The sequence below is a fragment of the Neltuma alba genome, unplaced genomic scaffold (assembly GCF_004799145.2).
Source record: "Neltuma alba isolate B1F8T4 unplaced genomic scaffold, ASM479914v2 tig00012254_pilon, whole genome shotgun sequence".
NCBI classification, from domain to species: domain Eukaryota; kingdom Viridiplantae; phylum Streptophyta; class Magnoliopsida; order Fabales; family Fabaceae; genus Neltuma; species Neltuma alba.
The window spans coordinates 138811-158465 of record NW_021636780.1 but is presented as its reverse complement, the minus strand read 5'-3'; the positions used below and the strand labels follow the sequence as shown (position 1 = coordinate 158465).

The 19655-nt window shown below is 36.4% G+C and overlaps 3 protein-coding genes across 3 annotated transcripts; all 3 read left to right on the top strand.

Moving 5' to 3' along the window:
- Positions 1–5780: 5780 nt before the first annotated feature.
- LOC114725491 (5'-3' exoribonuclease 3-like) lies at positions 5781–10858 on the top strand. Its single transcript, XM_028912008.1, has 23 exons — positions 5781–6066; positions 6187–6289; positions 6422–6498; positions 6593–6784; positions 6881–7000; positions 7111–7173; positions 7281–7331; positions 7421–7591; positions 7670–7747; positions 7849–7998; positions 8080–8178; positions 8290–8394; positions 8521–8607; positions 8717–8787; positions 8893–9021; positions 9092–9168; positions 9256–9296; positions 9394–9468; positions 9599–9723; positions 9811–9888; positions 9982–10057; positions 10132–10178; positions 10302–10858. Exons 1-23 carry the CDS (start codon positions 5881–5883, stop codon positions 10762–10764), a joined length of 2664 nt encoding a protein of 887 aa, XP_028767841.1. The 5' UTR covers positions 5781–5880; the 3' UTR covers positions 10765–10858.
- An 810-nt stretch (positions 10859–11668) lies between these two features.
- LOC114725490 (transcription repressor OFP6-like) lies at positions 11669–12097 on the top strand. The gene has a single exon (XM_028912007.1). The coding sequence runs from the start codon at positions 11669–11671 to the stop codon at positions 12095–12097; it is 429 nt and encodes a 142-aa protein (XP_028767840.1).
- A 2327-nt stretch (positions 12098–14424) lies between these two features.
- LOC114725488 (uncharacterized) lies at positions 14425–19558 on the top strand. The gene is made up of 4 exons (XM_028912006.1): positions 14425–15388; positions 15475–15535; positions 15906–18143; positions 18313–19558. The coding sequence occupies exons 1-4, from the start codon at positions 14425–14427 to the stop codon at positions 19556–19558; spliced, it is 4509 nt and encodes a 1502-aa protein (XP_028767839.1).
- Positions 19559–19655: the final 97 nt, after the last annotated feature.

The following is a 19655-nucleotide window of genomic DNA, read 5'->3' as shown; positions in this document are numbered from 1 at the left end:
TGTGTGTTGTTGCTTGCAAGCCCGCTGGTTAAATTGCAGATTTTTTTTTTTGAAAAAGGAATTGCATAATGAAGAATACTACATTATTTTATTAGATGGACAAGTTTGTAGCATATATTGGGTAAAAAATAATATTTCTCCATATTATAAAATAAAAAGGCTGTCTGCTCTTCCTGCTATATGTATGTCATCAAAAGATTACAAAAAGATGTTTGCCGTTGAGTTGTATAGCTCAGACCAGTTTCTGGAAAAGTGAATAAAAATGTAGAGTACAGGATTTGTTTGAAATATAGTATGTACTAGCTAGTATTACATTTTGCAGAAGCATGCTTATGTTGGTTAATGATACATTTGAAATCTTTTGAATACAACAAGGTTTGACTAAAGATCTGGGCGAGTGATTTTGCCTGCTCTTAAGAGAAATTTTTTCATTCCGTTTATATTACTCTTCCTAATTTTATATCAGTTCATTATATCGAAATATGTTAAATTAAATTAGCGAAAAAATGTTAATAAGATTAAATGATAAAAGAATAAAAAAAATGAGATAAAAGAATAATAAAAAAGAAGAATCAACTATACCACTTCTGCTTCCTTTATTTAGGGTGTGTTTGGGTGACACCCCAAACCATGGTTTGGGGAATAATCTACCCAAACACCCCCTCCAAAAACCAAAACCATGGTTTTGGAAAAAGCAAATTTTTTTTGCTTTTGGAGAAAAAAGGGAGAGTGTGAGGGCCTATATGATATGTATCTTGTTATTTTTTTTATAAACATATTTTTTTATAAATATATTTAATCTTATATTTTATAAATATATATACACATTAATTATTTATTAATTATATTATCTTATGTATTATTAATTATGTTGGTAAAAAACATATTATTAACAATTTTATTCCTTCAAATTAAAATATATCATAAAATCTATTTTTTCTGTAATTATCATATTAACTTATGTCTTTTTTTTAGTAATTTGTATATATAAAAAGTGCTTCTGATAACAACTATCCAAACACTCTTACTTCTCAGAATCACTTTTTTACAAAATCTATTCTTCATCCAGAATCTATTCTCCAGAATCACTTTTCCAAACCACGGTTTGGTTTCATCCAAACACACTCTAAAGATTGTTCCTGAAAGTAAATTTCAGAATTTTTTTTTTTGACCAGAGAGAAAAAAATTTCAATCAAGCCAAATTTCTCAAACATATGTTTTTGGATAAAAATTTCTTACAAAGTTAAGAACATACTACCTCCCTCCTTAATATAAGATCCCGTTTAACTTTTATGTTGATCCTAAATATAAAACTCCAATTCATTTTGTCTCTCATATTTATTCAATTTTTTCTAAGATAGTCATTCTAATAATTATAGTTTTAACCAACATTTTTTATTAGTAAGGATATTTTGAGAAATACAACACCTATTTATTATAAATAACTAATTTAACTTCTTTTTTAATTTTTTTAGGAGGTGTTTGGATGAAACCAAACCATGGTTCGGAGAATAGCTTTTGGAAAATAGATTTCGAGGAGAATAGATTTTGTGAAAAAGTGATTCTGAGAAGTGAAAGTGTTTGGATAGCTGTAATCAGAAGCACTTTTTATATATATAAATTACTAAAAAAAGCATAAGTTAATATGATAACTACATAAAAGATAGATTTTATGATATATTTTAATTTGAAAGAATAAAATTGTTAATAATATATTTTTAACCAACATAATTAATAATACATAAGATAATGTAATTAATAAATAATTAATATGTATATATATTTATAAGATATAAGATTAAATATGTTTATAAAAAATAATTGAGGGATGTTAAAGTCATATTATTGTTGAGATCTACTCTGATAGGTACAATCATACTCTCTAATTTGAGCCAGAAGTAGAATGGATTTATTTTTCCTGAAACCATGGTTTCGGATTTCAAAACCATGATTTTAGCCCAAACCATAGTTTCAGATTATTGGTCCAAAATTAATACTTTTTGAGTGACATTTCACCCAAACCATGGTTTTGGAAGGCACCCAAATAGGTTCTTAAATTAGATTTATAAAAACTAGTTTGTAAAAGTTAAATTAGATAAAATATTATTTGGATTGTGATTAAATAAAAGTAAGTTTAATTTGTAAAATTATCAGAGGAGCTTTTATCTGCTAATTAAATCCACCAGCGGAGCAGTCTTAGAGGATTACGTGTGTTTTGGGACATTCAATTCTCTGCACAGTACACTTTGCGTTGTTCTGGGGCTGAATGCCCCCAAACACACTCATAGAAATTAAACGGAGTTGTTTGGTGTTATTTAGAAATCGTCAAGTCAACTGAAAATCGTGTTCTTATTAAAGCGATATAAAACTAACTTTATATTGGAAATTACATATAAAGGCTCATGTTTCCAACCTAAAAGCAAATAAGTAGTTAGATAATAGAGACAGACTAATGGGATTTTTTTTTTTTTTTCTGTGACCTATAATGAGATGGAAATTTGAACGTGTCATGTAAACTGTAATGGCGATGATGCTGCATTTGATACGCTTGGAAGTGGATTCATCAAAAGGAATATCTGATCTATATTTCAAAGTAGCATGTTGTCTCTCTTTGCGGGAGGAAGGCTTGTCTTCAGCTTTTCCGAAGAAGGAAGGTCTGCCTTTTCTGGCAAACAATACAATTTGAATGTTGTTATTTTGATAAACATTAACCATTTTCTCTTCAATTATGCCACGGCATCATTCTAACGAAGTGCTTTCTGCGTACTCATCTCCGCAAGGTGTTCAACATTTCGGTTTCCCGGTCCGTTATTGTCGTCTCGTGTTACTCTTCCGGTCCTTAATATAACCTAATTCTCAAGTTGATTTTGATCATAAATATAAGACCTCTTTCTTATATTTATCAATTTTCTCTAAATTACCCCTATGAATACTCCCTCAACCATAATCAAGTAAAAGAGGGAGATGGGGTATTAAGAAAGATGATTATGGTGTTTTAGGAAAAATGTGTCACTTTTTTTATAATTAACTAACTTACCTAACTTCTTAATCTAATCAAATTAGTTAAATGGGTCATATATTAAGGACCGGAGGAGTATTTTCGTTTTCAATAACTCGTAAACAGGACGCTCTACTGACATTTCATGTTGCCCGTGTTAAACTCCAGTTGGCAATTGAACTAAGGCCTCTTTGGGGTGAACTAGGCCCGTTTTAAATAAGTCATAAACAGTTTTTTAATTATTATTTATGAAATATAACATAAATATGTGAAATTTTTTTTTATTTCAGCTTATGTAAAATGTGTTTATAGATGTTTTTACGAATGCATATTAAAAATCTCTCTCCATTTGTCGTCTTTCTTCCCCACTTCCTCGGCCATCTTTTGTTAGCTCCTGCTTTGCAACAGCCGGGCAACTCCTCCCTAAACAAACCGTTAGCATCATATCACTCTATCTTGTTTGTTTCTTCCTCTGTTTTTATGGGTCACATTAGAAGTTATTCTCAGAATTACTAAAAAAACGAACGAATGAAAAAGAAGGAATTACATATAGAGACAAGGAGAGCAGAGGAGGGGAGGGTGAAGCCTGCAATTTTGGTCGGGTCGGCACAATTGTGAGCGAGGCCCTTGGTGATGAGGGTGAAGGGAGCAAATGAGCCTGGGTGCGAAGAGTGATTTTGTGCAGGGAGAAGAAGAACAGGTTAGTAATTTTGTGCCAGGGCAAGAAGAGGATCTGAAAAATGTGTTGGGAGTGGCTACCGCGGAGGAGGGAGAGAGAGTTTGAGGAAATTAAAGACAAGGGCGGAAGAAGACTAGTGAGGCGAGAGGAGAGAGTGAAAAAATAGAACCTACCTCAAAAAGTAAATGGACATTTGGACCCCGTAATGAATGCGAGAAAATTGCACTGCTTTTTTAAAGTTTGTATATGCTTTTGCACCGTTCAAAACTTTATGGCGTAAGATATTATTAGTCTAAAACTTTATTACTCTTCCGGTCTTTAATATAAGACCTAATTATTGATTGGTTTTGGTCCTAAATATAAGACCCATTTCTCATATTTATCAATTTTTTTAAATTACCCTGTAGATACTCCCCCAACCATAACCAAACAAAAAAGGAAGTTGAGGTATTAAAAAAGATGATTATGGTATTTTAAAAAAATGTATCATATTTCTTATAATTAACTAACTTACCTAACTTCCTTAATTTAATCAAATTAGTTAAATGGGTCTTATATTAAGGATTGAAGGAGTATTAAAATTACATTTTAATCTTTTGTATTTAACACAATAAAATTGTTTCCCCTACTTTTTTCCTTCTCATCTTTATTTTCCCAGTATCAAATGCCACAGCTTAAAGAGCAAGCAATGGTTTAGGATACTTTTTTAGGACACAATTTTTTAACACTTACTATTAGATTTTTTTTATTAATTGGGTGTCTTTAAAGGGAGAATGTCAATTGGTTCCTTGCAAAGAAAATCATGGACGACGCTTTAATCCTTTGACTTTGAGCATTTTACTAGTTTAAAATTGACAAGATGATGTGTTGGCCAGAAAAATTAAGCAAATGATGTACTATATTAGTAATTCTTTCAAAGCAGAGACAAAGTGTCGGTAGTTCTTTTTTTATTATTTAATTATCAATAGAAATTTTTTTATGTCATTTGTTGATCATTCTATTCAGATTGTTTGATCAGAATAGTTTATCAATACAATTAAATAGCTACAAAAACTATGTCAATATCAATTATATGAAACAAGTAAACCAAACAATTTTTTCTTCTTCATCTTATAACCTACTATTTTGGGAGTAATTTTTTCAATCTAGTTTTTTTCAGAAAAATTATTCTTTTTTTTTAATTTTCACCTAAAACTTGTTTTGTAAAATAAGCTTATAAAATTTGAGTCCAAAAAAAAATAAGCTTATAAAATTGCCATTCTGAGAACAAGAAGAAGGACGAAACAAGCTCAGAACTAATGAATTAAGTTACCCCGTATTCAATGTGAGCGTCAGCACTAAGCAACCGCTCCCCGCGACAACAAAGGCAAGTGCCACACAAAGTAACAAAGGAAAAGCGAAACATGATCTGCCAATGCGAACACTCATCTAAAACGAATTCTTTTAAGAAAAAATTACAAAAAAATCCCACTTAAGAAAACTAAATATCAAAAAACCTATTAAAATCATCAAATTAATATGAAGTCCCAATAAGCCTTATTACAAAAGATTCTACTTATTTATCTTTATCTTTTTTTAATATGGATTGATAACTGAAAGATTAGTCATTAACAATTTAATACATAACAATTAATAACTATTATAACAGGTATTAATAAAATATTTTCTCAATGTATCACAAAAATATAATATATGAGTTGTCAATATCTATTACAGTAATTGTTAATTGTTACTCATTAAATTGTTAACAACTGTGCTTTTAATTATTAATATATATTTAAAAAATAAGGATAATTTAGTAATTAAACCAGTAAAATCTTCTGTAAGGTTTCAGATTAATCTGATAATTTAAAAAAATTGTATTTAATTTTTTAGTAAGATTTATTGCAATTTTTCCTTCTTTTTCAAAGCTTTCTTTTGTTTTCCTACGTACGGTTCCAACAAACGGAAGACTAAAGGGTGTATCATCGAGACGCGAACTGAAGACTGAAGAGCCACATCTAGAATTCTAGATATTATTATCAGCCCAACCAATTGTTTGCCGCCAAATGAAGGACTTGGCAAGCTGCGTCACAATTTCCCTCTCTCTTCTTGTTAAATTAAAGCACCCGTGTTCCTCTGCTTTTCCCATCTTTATATAAACAGCATCGTCGCAGTTCGCTTAGTTTCAGTCACTCGGCAGCGAAGAGTTTGACAGAAGAAGATGGGCGTGCCTGCATTCTACAAATGGCTGGTTAGCAAATATGACAAGGTTATAGTGAAAGCCCGCCAAGACACAGGAGAAACTGAAGATGCCACCTTGTCTAATTCCAATGCCCAAGTCTTTGATAACTTGTACCTTGACTTGAATGGAGTCATCCACCCCTGCCTCCGCCCAGATGACGATGATGTAACTCACTGCTCTCTCTTCCCCTCCTTTTTTGTGTGTGTGAATAATGTATTATGATATTCGGAGCTTGTATAATAAAACCTGTAAGAGTACCGCAAAATTTGATATTATGATACGCAGAGCACTCCGACAACGATCGAAGAAGTATTCCACAATGTATTTGAACACATTGATCGGCTTTTCAACATAGTTAAGCCTCGCAAGCTCGTGTATGTGGCAATAGGTGAGGGACGTAATATTTCATCACCTTAACTAATTAAAAATACTAGCTGGAAGAGCTTTGTCTCCTGGTTCTGTTGTCGATCTGTGAATAGTTTGAAAGACTAAAGATACTGTTTGCATGTTTCTCTCACAGACGGAGTAGCCCCTCGGGCCAAAATGAACCAACAGCGATCGAGGCGTTTTCGATCAGCAAAAGACGCGGAAATAAGGGTGAGTTTGAGGAATGTAATTCGAATATTGGCCCATTTCTGTTGATCATGGGGGCTTGATAAATGGTATATTTTCCCTCTTTCGTTTTTCATAGGAATGGGAGGAAAACAGGTTGAGAAGGCAGTTCGAAATGGATGGCAAACAAGTTCTTCCAAAACGAGAACCGGATGTTTCCGACTCCAATGTGATTACACCGGGCACCGAGTTCATGCACAGACTATCAAGAGCCCTGCAAGACTATATCTTTGAGAAGATAACCCATGATCCATCTTGGAGGAATATTATGGTGCGTGTAGGGTTTATACACGTGGGCTTGGCATTACTTTTTCACTCATAGCGGCTATACAACACATTTAACTTGTATAATTCATTTGCACCTCAGGTGATTCTCTCTGACGCCAATGTCAGTGGAGAAGGAGAACATAAAATTACGTCTTTCATACGAAGGCAGAGGACTCTGCAAGATTATGATCCAAATACCACACACTGCTTATATGGGCTGGTACCAAAAATCAGTCAGAGCTTGACTAGTATTTTTGTATAGTTTCATTCTGCTGAGAGCTTCGAATACCTTCCTGGTTTATTTATTCATGTTGGAAACTTGTATTTCAGGATGCTGACTTGATAATGCTAGCCCTGGCAACACATGAACCACATTTTTCAATACTACGAGAGGTGGTTTTGAATTTTGATACCTAGAAGTGTATTTATTGATAGATGACTTAAGATCCATTGACGTTTATAGTTGATGTTATTTTCTAACTGGTGTATATGATAAACAGGTTGCGGTCACAGCAGAGCAGCAACCAAAAAGTGCGGCAATACCTTTCGAGGTATCATATATAAGTAATTATTGCTTTCACCAGTTAGTGGATATCGTTACTCTTTATTAGTTTCAACTGTCTATTTTTCCTTTCTGCAGTTTGTGGACATTAGGTTGTTGAGGGAATACCTTCAACATGACTTGAACACACAAGATCCACCCAAAGAATTCAACATCGAATTTGAGAGGATAATTGATGATTTCATCTTCATTTGCTTTTTGGCTGGAAATGATTTCCTGCCTCCCTTGCCTTCTTTGCAAATTCACGAGGTAATTTTACCAAAATTTATTTGCCGTGTATGTTATACGGCTTCAGCCTGCTGTTAATTATTTCTTATTGTCCTGTAGGATGCTGTGGATTTACTAATGACAGTTTACAAGAAAGAGTTCAAGAATATTGGAGGGTATCTTGTTGATATGAGTAAGGTAAACCTCCTCTTGTTCCTTGTATATATAATATAAATTATATTTTCCTGAGTCTGAACTTTCTTTTGCGAGCACTACGCTCTCCCCTATGATACTAACAGGTCGAGGACGGGAAAGCCGCTTTTGTGAAGTTATCAAGAGTTGAAAAATTCATCCTTTTGGTTGGAACATATGAAGAGAAAATTTTCACAAAAAGATCCGAAATAAGAGAGAAAGTATTGAGAAGATGTATGAGAGAATATGAACAGTCTGTAAGTTGAAATACCCGACTTTGAAACATCTATACGTTGAAGTTAATCTTAGATCCTCGTAATTCACTCATTCTTGCCCAGAAACAGGAAGAGGAGAATGCAAGTTCTGAACAATGCTACGAAAGTACTTCGGCATCTGTTTTCCTCTGTGAGAATCCCACTGTTTCTGCTGATTCAGAAGTAAGTTGGCAAGTCCTCCCTGGAAGAACAATTTAGCTTGTATTTACAAATAATGACAAAAATAAATTACTGTGTCTCGTGTGAAATGATATTTTGATCCGTGATATGAAGGAGCAGCAGATTATGCAGAACACAAAGGAGTTAAAAGAACAATTAAATAATTGCATCAAACGCAAATTAGATCTCTATAGAAGTGGAGTGTTTCCAAATGATAAGGTATGGAGTATTGCACTGTGAAGGTTCCTAATTAGTTTCTTTGAATGATTCTTTTATCTACACCAGCATGCATGTTCTAGAAAGTAACGGATATCAATTAGCATGCGCTGTTCCAATTCATTGCAGGTAAAATTAGGAACACAGGGTTGGAAAGAAAGGTATTATAAAGTGAAATTCTCTGTGGAAAGTATCGAATCCAAGAGAAAAGAAATAGTAAGTGTACAATTATTTCTTCTCCAGACCATTGTCTCAAATGGTTGTATTATATTTTTATACTGACGTTGCATAGTGAATGTATTTGACTGATAATATTTTCCTGTAGGTCAATAAGTACACAGAGGGACTGTTATGGGTGCTTAAATACTATTATTTTGGTGTTCCTTCGTGGTCATGGTTAGCCCATCGATTTGGATATATATACTGAATTTTCGGTTTTGTATAATTTCTTTTACTGAATTGTGAATGTGAATTGTAAGACATAAGAACTGGATCATGCAGGTTTTACCCTTACAATTATGCACCTTTTGCTTCGGATTTTAGGGGCATGACTCAGGTGAGATTAAACTTTCACAAAGGGGTCCCATTAAAACCTTTTGATCAGCTCCTAGCTGTTCTGCCCCCCAGGAGGTAACCATTCGATATTTCATGTTCATTTTTCTTTCCTACGAAAATGAAACTGATTTTACTTCTGGGGCAGCGCTCATGCACTACCGAAGTCATATTCACAATTGATGGTCGATGAGCAATCAAACATAATTGACTTTTATCCACATAGTAAGTTTTATGTTAAGAATCCAAAGCATTCAAAATGTTAATGCTTTCTATTTTCTTCATCTTATTTATCTTGCTTTGAATTTGTAGATTTTGAAGTTGACACGGATGGAAAGCGGTTCATGTGGCAGGTTTTATTTATCTTTCGACTTTCACTTAATAGAATCATCAAAATCTTTTTTTCCCATGCAGTGCAATATGCTAACAGAACCATCAATTGTGTCACAGGGCACGTTGAAACTTCCATTTATAGATGAAGCGCGGCTTTTGACTGAATCAAGAAAACTCGAGAAGGAGTTAACTGTATGGTTTACTTATAGGTTTTCAATAACAAGAATTCATTTTTTTTTCAGATAAAAAAAATTGAACTTTTCTTTCGTAGATGCTAAAGGAATATCCTCGAACCTCGATTCCTCTGTTGTGTCTTTTTCAGGAAGAAGAAGCAATTAGGAATTCAGTAGGTTCAGACCTACTGTTTGTTGCAGGATCTACCAAGCTAGCGGCGAAGATTAGATCTTCCCGGCAAAATGTAGCAAATAAGATTGAAATAAGCATAAGGTTCGTTTGTGGATTGTTGTATTAATGCTATAATTGATGAGATCCCTTGGATCCCATGACTTGACCCTTCTCATCATTCTTGAATAGTGATGGAATCGGGGGTTTCGTAAGACCCTGCACTGAGGATGTTAAGGTAGATTTTGAGTCTCAGGAGGATTGTGCCATGTATGATCTCAAAACATGTCCTATTGTCCATTCCTTTCCTTAATTCAAATTCATGTTTCAACTTTTCCAACTTGATGTTATTGTATTCTGCAGATGTGCTTATTATGAGCTGCCAGGTGGTGGTAAACGTATTCCTGGTTTACTTCATGGCCTGAACCTACCGGAAAAGGTAAGAAATAGCAGACGTTATCTGGTTTAACAGAAGTTGGCACTTTTGCGATTAATTTTTATGAAATTATGCAGACAATCTCTGGTGATGATATTATGGAAACCGCACTCTGGCATGAACGGTATTACCTCTTCTTTTGCCATCTTCCTCCCTTTCGTTTTAATCCTCTCGGAAGGGTAAGGAAATTAGGAATCGGGTAGGAAATAGTTGTATGTATATAATTTTGAGGAGCTTGAAAATGCAGGTCCCAATATGAAAGCAAGTTTAGAAATGCCAACAATTACCATAATACATGGAAAACTAACGAAGGTGGTAGCAGCAGAAACGCAAACAGCAATTACAATAATACATGGAAAACTAACGAACGAAGTAGAAGCAGCTTTGGATCCTCCTCATATGGTAGCGTCATTTACAAAGGTGGAGGTGTTGGATGGAGTTCAGGTTCAGGTAGGGGCACTCCCAGTGCTGACGTGGGACTTGATCGGAAAATGCAGTCACTGGTAGTATCACATCCCCAATCCAATCAAACCCCCAGTCGTAGTTCTGGAACAGTGTCGTTTCCGGCATCCAGCAGAAACAGTTCCGCGTATCAGTTCAGCAGTAATAGCAGTAATCATGGGTTTCAAGCTGACGCGAAACCTTTTGTTTGGGGTCGAGGCAGAGGCTCTCATGCCTCCGATCGTGTAAATTCCTGGAGGAAATCTTGAAATGGATTTCCTAATCAAACATGAAAATCTCGGGGGTAAAAGTTGAAATGTTGTTTCAGGTTTCTCTACGCAAATGACTGCCTTTTTGACTTAACTGTTGCTCTTATATGAAAACTTTGCTCTTGCTGGACTGAAAGCTGAAAAGAATGGTCCCCGCTTGATTTAAAGAAGCGTTCTGGTATATTTAAAAAGGAAGTTTAAACAAAGTTTAGATAAGACCCAGTTTAGATTCCATAAGTAGAACAAGTAGTTTATTCAGAACCACGAAGATTCATGGCCGATACAGACTTGTTAACTCACATACGAATGCGGGGACGATATGATCATCGAACTTGGCTCGGATTATAGCTATTGCGTCACCGGACTTTTTGGGGATCATGAACATTGTTCCTTCACATATTGATGTGAGTGTGACCTCAGTTTGAGTTCTTTAGTTTAATTCGGGGAAAAAAATCCACGACGGCAATACATGTATGGTATAACAGATTAAGAAGCATTAATTAAACCTTAAAACTTAGTTTCTCCTATGAATTTTCTGAAGACCGAAGTTATTACTTCTGCGTTTGGATATTTGAATCTCTCTCTTAATCTCGACGGGTAAAAATTTACATTTTTGAGTGACGTCAAGAAAGCAGATCAATATTTCGATTGGAGCTTACGTTGAAATGATAAGCGTACACTTGGGGGGGTGGAGAATTGATAATAGACAGGATGAAGACAGCGATTGGCAAAAGAAATAGAAAGAAAATGCATAAAAGGCACCTAGAAAATGATATGTTCCGTGGGTTAAACGTCAACTCTTCCAGGAGTCTTGTGATCGTTTCCCACATGTTAATATATATCTGAGACAAAAACACAAAGCCAGAGTGTCCAGTAATCTCAGTAATCTCAGTCATCTCAGTTAATGAGTAGGAATAATAAAAGGAACCTGCTGAGAAGCATTTTCAGAGCAAATGGAGGGTGTGGCAATTGTGGCAACCCGAAGCCCTTTGACATATACGACCCCACACCTAAGCCTAAAATCTGCTGCCATCCAAATCCAGATCCTCCGACCACCGTAACTTCATCGGCATCCATTCCCCAGTCGGTCTCGGCGGAGGATTCCATGAGCGGGAAACTGAGCGGCAGCGTCGTGGTGGAGATGAAGTCGGAAAACCCATATAATGACTTCAAGGACTCCATCATCCAAATGATAATGGAGAGAGAGATTTACTCAGCGAGTGAGGTGGGAGAGCTTCTCCAGTGGTTTCTTAAGCTCAATTTGCCATGTCATCACCAACTCATCCTCAGGGCTTTCGCCGATATCTGCCAACAGGCTTCGCCTCCCTCATGACTCCGCCATGCTCCTGTCAACCAACAAGCTCCATCAAAACGTTCATCTGTCTCGTGAATCGCCTCCTCCACATCATCATCCCCTCTCCATCGATTATTTCAACATTATGTACTGTTGGATATATGTGTTGGGTGACAAAACAATAAAATCATTTTTACTTCTTTTTTTCTTTTCCTGGAGATATCTACGCGAGTACCCTTTTTAAACTTTGATCATGCGCTATTCAACACTGACAGAGAAGCCACAACTTGAAATTAGGGCGACAATTAATGGAGTTTGTCTTCGCCAAAAGCAATGGGTGATGTTAAGAGAAATTAAAGAGCTTCCAATTACTGTAAATAGATTTCTTATCTCAGAGCTTGTATCCTTGTACTTGACTTGTTCCGGCGGTGTGCTATGGATTTACGCCGAACATGGTTTGGTTTGTGCGTAAACCTTCAGCTTGTCAAAATAAATAAATAAATAATCTGCATGACGAAAGATAACAGGAGCATTGCATATATAAAGATTTATAATTAAGCGAATCTGCCAGCTGTCAATATACTACGTCATTGTTGGTACTAAATCGTTTTTCCTACTTTGAATCGCTCACTTTATTGGTGCACACCATGCATTAATTTATTTACACGTCCATCCAATTTTTTATTATTTTTTAAATGAGAAAAAAAATCATTTTTAAGAGAGTTTTTCCTTCCCCATTGATGTTGACAACATTCAAACATAAAAGGGAGGCATGATTTCTCCAAAGTCGTTATTATGAACTTTTTCGCATTAATTTTTGTTGCGAAACGACCATATGCTACCCTTATGCAAAAGAAGGGGAAAAAAACTGCATCCAAATGAAAATCTACTTGTAGATTATCAAAATCACTTCTCTCTCACTTTTTGGGTGTTTGGAAAATACAAAATTAGTTAAGCTGACACAAAATCATAAAATTCATAAGCCTCCAAGCTCATAAAATCCTGAAATTCTAAAATTTGAGACCTGAAATAATCATGAACCTTAAAATGCATAATCTCTAAAGCCTAGATCCTATAAAACTAAACATTTATTTTGAAAACTACTACCTCCAGTCATAATTATAAGAACTAGTTGACTAATTTGAGGAGATTAAAAAAAAAAGTTAAGTTAGTTATTTGTAATAAATATGTGTTATCTTTCCTAAAATATCCTTACTAATCAAGTATAGTGGCTAGAACTGTTATTGTTAGAAGGATTACGTTAAAAAAATACATAAATATGATAGAAAAAGTGGATTGTGGTTTTATATTTAGGATCAAAATAAAAGTCAAATATGATCTTATATTAAGGATTAAAAGTAGTATAATGATAACCTAATTAGGCCCTAACATGTTCAAATCCAAAAATAGTCTGAAATCCTTTTTATCTTATGCCCCTTAGAGAGCAGATTCGTCTTCAAAGATCAGGATGACTGAAAGTTGTCTTCTGCCCTAAAAGGCTAAAACCAAATAAATAGGAAATTAGATATCTCTTCAAAAAGTAGTTGGGACGTCTTCCTCCATTCTCTCTATGCAAAATTCATAGCTTGTGCTGGGAAAATGGCGCTCGTGCTTGCTGGGAAAACACCGTTGATTCCACCGTCTCAGGAAGAGGATGACTTGCTGGTGCGAAGTTCGAAGAAGATCAAGAATGGGCCCAAAGATAGTAGTGACAATATCCTCAGGGGCCACTGGCCAAAGGCGGGGTCGAAGAGTTCTGAATATAATATTGGAGGGCCCTTGTTTGCAGAAAAGCTGAAAGGTGTAGATAAAAACAATGATCATTCTGATGATGACATTGAGAATGCGGACGAGGAAGATTCAGACGATTCTATGTCTGAAGGTTCTCAACAAGCTATGGAACAGGAGAAGGATGAACCATTATGCAGAACAATAGAGGATCCTAACAGGAACTTCCCTACATTTTCTTTTTCTGGGAAAATGAAGAAAAAGTTGTACAGAGCTTGGAGGAAGGCAGTGGTAGTTAAGCTCTTAGACAGGTCTATTGGTTATAAAGCTCTCCAGTCACGTCTGCAATCCTTGTGGGCAAAAAGAGGTGTCATTAACCTCATTAATATTGGTTATGGCTTCTTTGTTGTGAAGTTATCAAATCGAGAAGATTATTTTAATGCACTTACAGGAGGCCCCTGGATGATCTATGATCATTATCTAACTGTGAGACCATAGGAACCAAGGTTCCAACCAGCTAGAGCAACCATAGACAAGGTAGCAGTTTGGGTCAGGATGCCAAGGGTGTTCTTAGAATACTATGATGAGGAGGCCTTAACAATTATTGGTAATCGAATTGGAGAAACTATTAAGTGGATATGAATACCTCTTGTCAGCTAAGAGGTCATTATGCTCGTATTTGTGTTCTAGTTGATTTGGGGGAGCAGTTAATGTCGGGATTTTCATTAGATGGAGAGGAGTATTACCTTGAGTATGAGGGGCTCCATATGCTCTGCTCAAATTGTGGTATTTATGGGCATAGAAGTGAAGTTTGTCCAAAAAGAGAGAAAAAACAAAGAGCAGAAGGAAATCCAAATCCAAGGGCAACACAAATGAATCCAAAAGAGCAGGAAGGTGTGGTTATTCATGAAAGAAAAATTACTCAAGACCAGTGGCGGGTGGTTCAGAAACCTCGCCGGCAAAGAAGAGTGAAAGAGAACAGGGGAGAAGCTAACCGGTCGGAAAAGGCCGGTTCTAGATTCGGCGTTCTGGATGACGTGGAAGAGCAATGGCATGAGGCAGAGCATAACGAGAACGTACGGGATGAGGTTGTGTATTCCGTACCTGAGACACAGAAATGGGCACAACGCACTAATGCTGTACGAGCTTCAAATGGAAAGAAAAAAAGCATAGGGAGAAGACAACAGGAAAGAGAAAATGTTGAGGGAGCGGCAACATGGGAAGCAAACGAGAAGTTAAAGGAGCAAGTGATTTCGAGGGAGACAAATGAGAAATTAAAGGAGATGGAGGTAAGTAGAAAGTGTGAGAAGAGGACAAGGGAGATGTTAGGGCGTGAAATGAGAAGCAATGAAATTCTGATGATCACTATGGAAGAATGTAACGAAAAGACAAATGAGGGGAAGAATATACCGGAGGGTGAATTAGTGGAACGTGAGGTTGTGAACATGATGGATTTGGGCCCAGGAGACAAAGCCCAACGTCCAAAGTCCTTCACTAATTTGGATGGGATTAGGATTGAGGAGGTGGACCCAGGTGATCCTAGTATTAGGCCTCCTTTTAACAATCCAACGAGCTTGATGCAAGAGGATGACTATGTCGAGAGTACGATGGTACCTGAGACCCAATTCTCTAATGGGTTTTAATTGGGCTGCTCTATTTCAAACTATTCATTTGTTTTATATGGATAGTCTCTTATATTGGAACACAAGGGGAGCCTGTAGTAAGGGGCTTCTCAGAAATCTTAAAGCTGTGTGTGAAGGGCCCAAGCCCATTTTAATAATTTTGGCAGAAACAAGGTGTGAAGATCAAACAAAATTTCGCCCCTTCATGCTCTTGGATTTGATTCGATCAAAGTGATTCCAAGTATTGGAAGATCTGGGGGAATTGTAGCAGCATGGAAGAGTAACAATATTCAGATTAATGTTTTGGTTGAGAATCAACAATTTTTCCATTTGGATTGTGAGATACCAGGTAAATCTTCTTTTTTCCTCACTGCCATCTACGCCATTCCTCATTCAAATAATAGACAGCTACTGGAATTCCTTGCGGCATTTTTCTTCGGCAATCTCAAAGCCTTGGGTGGTTTATGGTGACTTTAATGATATTTTGCATGCTTCAGAACGGATTGGAGGAGTGGGTGCAACTTTAGTCGAATTAATTGGTTTCAAGATAGAGTTCGAGAATGTGGGTTATCTGATTTGGGGTTCAATGGACCACATTTTACTTGGAAAGGACTGAAGATTTTGGGTGTTCTCGTCTATAAACGTCTAGACAGAGCTTTTGTGAATGATGAGTTTCTGCTTCGAATTCCAGAAGGTATTTTAAAGGTTCTTCCCAGAACTCTCTTCTCGGATCATAATCCTTTGGTTTTATGTCTTCCTACTCAAAGTAATGTTAATAGAGGCATAAAGCCTTTCCGCTTTGAAGCAATGTGGCTTCAACACGAGAACTTTAAAGATTTTCTGTGTGAAGCCTGGAAAAATAATGGCATTATCTCTAAGTCGTTAGCTAATTTAAAGAATGATCTTTTGGATTGGAATAGAAGCACTTTTGGTTTTGTTGAACAGAAGAAGAGAACAATTTTGAGTAGGTTGAAAGGAATCCAGAACTCCTCGCCCTATCCTTTTTCTCTCTTTCTGCGTAACCTGGAAAAAGAGTTACAGTCTGATTTAGAACAATTATTGAAAGTGGAAGAGATCAAATGGTTTCAAAAAGCCAGGACTGAGTGGATTACACGAGGTGATAGGAACACTAAATACTACCATCTCAGGACTAAGTTAAGAAGAAGGAGGAACAAGATCATGACATTGAAGGATGACCAGAATCGGTGGATTGAAGATGAAGTTGAAGTTAAGGCTCTGGTTCTTAATTATTTTAAAAATCTTTATATTTGTGAGGAGCAATCTTCTTGTGTTCTATTTACGAGGACTAGTTTCCCCTTGATAGATAGATCCACCTTGTTTGATATGAGCAGAGCACCTTCCGTTGAGGAAGTCAAAAGTGCGTTATTTTCCATGGGCCCTTATAAAGCACCAGGAGTAGATGGTTTCTCTCCTATCTTTTATCAGTCCAACTGGAGTATTGTAGGAGCAAAGCTATGCGATTTTGTTAGAGAAGCTTTTCTTACCAAAAATGTGGAGGTGGAAGATAACAGAACGCTTATTTCTTTGATTCCTAAGAATGAGAATCCTCAGTTGGTGGGTCATTTCAGACCTATTTCCCTTTGTACGGTGCACTATAAATGCATAACAAAGATTATTGCTATTAGATTGAGGTCTGTCATGGATAACATTATTTCTCCTTATCAAACTAGTTTTATTAAAGGGAGAAATATTCAAGATAACATCATTGTGGGGCAAGAGATTATGCATATCATGAAGAAATCAAAGGGCAAAAAAGGTTTGATGGCTTTGAAGATTGATTTGGAGAAGGCGTATGATAGGATTAGATGGGATTTCTTGCAGCAAGTTTTATTAGAAGTAGGATTTGATGATGGGTTTGTTAATTTAATTAAAGCCTGTGTCTTTTTTGTTACTTATAATGTGCTATGGAATGGATCTCAAACTGAGTATTTTTCTCCAATGAGGGGACTCCGGCAAGGGGACCCTATTTCTCCCTTACTGTTTGTTTTGTGCATAGATAAGCTCTCGCACTTGATCTGTGATGCAGTTAAAGATGGTAGTTGGAAACCAGTGAGAGTGGCAAAAGAAGGACCGTCTATTTCTCATTTAATGTTCGCCGATGATATTTTGCTTTTTGGAGCTGCAACGGAACAACAAGCTTTATGTATGATGAGTTGTTTGAATAAATTTTGTTTGGCTTCTGGGGAGAAAATTAGCAAAAGTAAGTCTACTATTTTCTTCTCACCAAGAGTTCCAGCTAGGACTAAGCAGAGAATTAAAGAGATTACTGGGATGAATATTTCTACAAAAATTGGAAAATATCTGGGGTTTCCAATCACTAGATTGAGGAAACCGACAGATACTTTTCAGTTTATTATTGATAGAGTGAAGTCAAAACTTGCTGGTTGGAAAGAAAATTGCCTTTTGATGGCTGGACGCATCACTCTTGCCAAGTCGGTACTCAGTGCTATTCCTTTATACCCTATGCAAGTGTCAAAAATTCCTATAGCTGTATGTCATGAAGTGGAAAGATTGCAAAGGAAGTTTATATGGGGACATAGTCAGAGTCTACATGGTTTTCATCCTATTAGATGGGATCAAATGGTGTTGCCAAAACTCTATGGAGGACTGGGTTTCAAGCGATTGACTACTGTTAATCAGGTTTGCGGGGCCAAATTAGCATGGAAGCTGGTGACTGGTGCAAAAGGTCTTTGGGTTGAGGTTTTGCTTCATAAGTACATGTTGCGCAGTGAGGATAATCTCTTAGAGGTTCATCCGAGTGACTCTTGTTTGTGGAAATTTATAGCACAGCAGCGTCATATTGTTGATATGGGTATGAAGTGGAGTATTCGAAATGGCCATTCTATGCAATTTCTTTAATGATTGCTGGCTTTTTCCTAACAGAAAAGTTAAGGATTTGTGCCTTCGTCCTTTAACGGAAGAAGAAAATAATAGCAAAGTTGCAGATTGGGTATCTTATGGAGCCTGGGATTTTCAGAGATTATCAAATCTAGTTCCAAATTGTGTGTTTCAACGCCTTATTACAACGTTACCTCCTTTGGAAGGGGCGGGGGATGATATTCTATCCTGGAATGCTACTGTTGATGGGGCATTTACTCTAAAAAGTGCTTATTACATGGTTGAAAAAAATCCTCCAAATACTTATAGTTTTGTTTACAAGGCTATATGGAAATGGAGGGGAGCTGAGCGCATACGCGTTTTTATATGGATCGCCTTCAATAATAAACTACCCACAAATGCCTGGCGAAGCAAATGGTCTGCAACACAGGATATTTGTCCTTGCTGTAATTTTGGGTCAGAAGATGTGTTACACATCTTAAGAGATTGTGAATATGCTAGTGGCTTGTGGAAACATTTAGTTCATCCCAAGTATCACTCTGCTTTTTTTGCTACACACCTGCGTGACTGGTTTGCTCTGAACCTTAAGAGGGACCTCGGTAATATTTCTAATGGTAACTGGAACTTATTATGGGGAGTGAGTATTTGGAAGCTGTGGTTGTGGAGAAATAATAGTATCTTTAATGATAATTTTATAAAACCTTCAAATCCAACAGCTGTAATTATGCAGACTTGGCGACACTTTGTGCAAATACAAGAGATGAATTTGGCCCTAAACCAATCACGGGGACAAGTGCCAGCTTGGCAACCACCTCCTATTGGGTGGTTTAAATTGAATGTAGACGGTGCAATGGCTATGTCAAAGAAAATGGCAAGGTGTGGTGGAGTGGTTAGAGATCACATGGGCAATTGGGTGGTTGGTTTTTCTCATTATCTTGCCACAAGTTCGGCACAAGAGGCTGAGGAGTGGGCTATCTATAGAGGTCTCCAACTTGCTTGGGACTGTGGATTCAAGAAAATAATCATTGAGTCAGATGCTAGAAATATTGTGGATCTCTTAAAGAACAGCACGATTAATTCAAGAGGTAGTCTTCTCACTATGCAGATTTCAAGTCTTATGAGACTGGATTGGAGTTTAGAGTTGAAAGCTATTCCAAGGGAGCAAAACCAGCTTGCGGATGCACTTGCCAAAGAGGGTCTCTCTAGATCTTCATTTTTTGGTTCTTATCCACCGAATTTACTAGATTTAGTGGCTAGCGAAAGAGTGGGATCTGATTCCCCCATGAGTTGATCTTTTTTGGTTTTGGACATTTTGTCCTCTCTTGTATCTAAAAAAAATAGTTAACTGGTTTTTATAATTAAGACTAAGACTGGACGTAGTATAACGA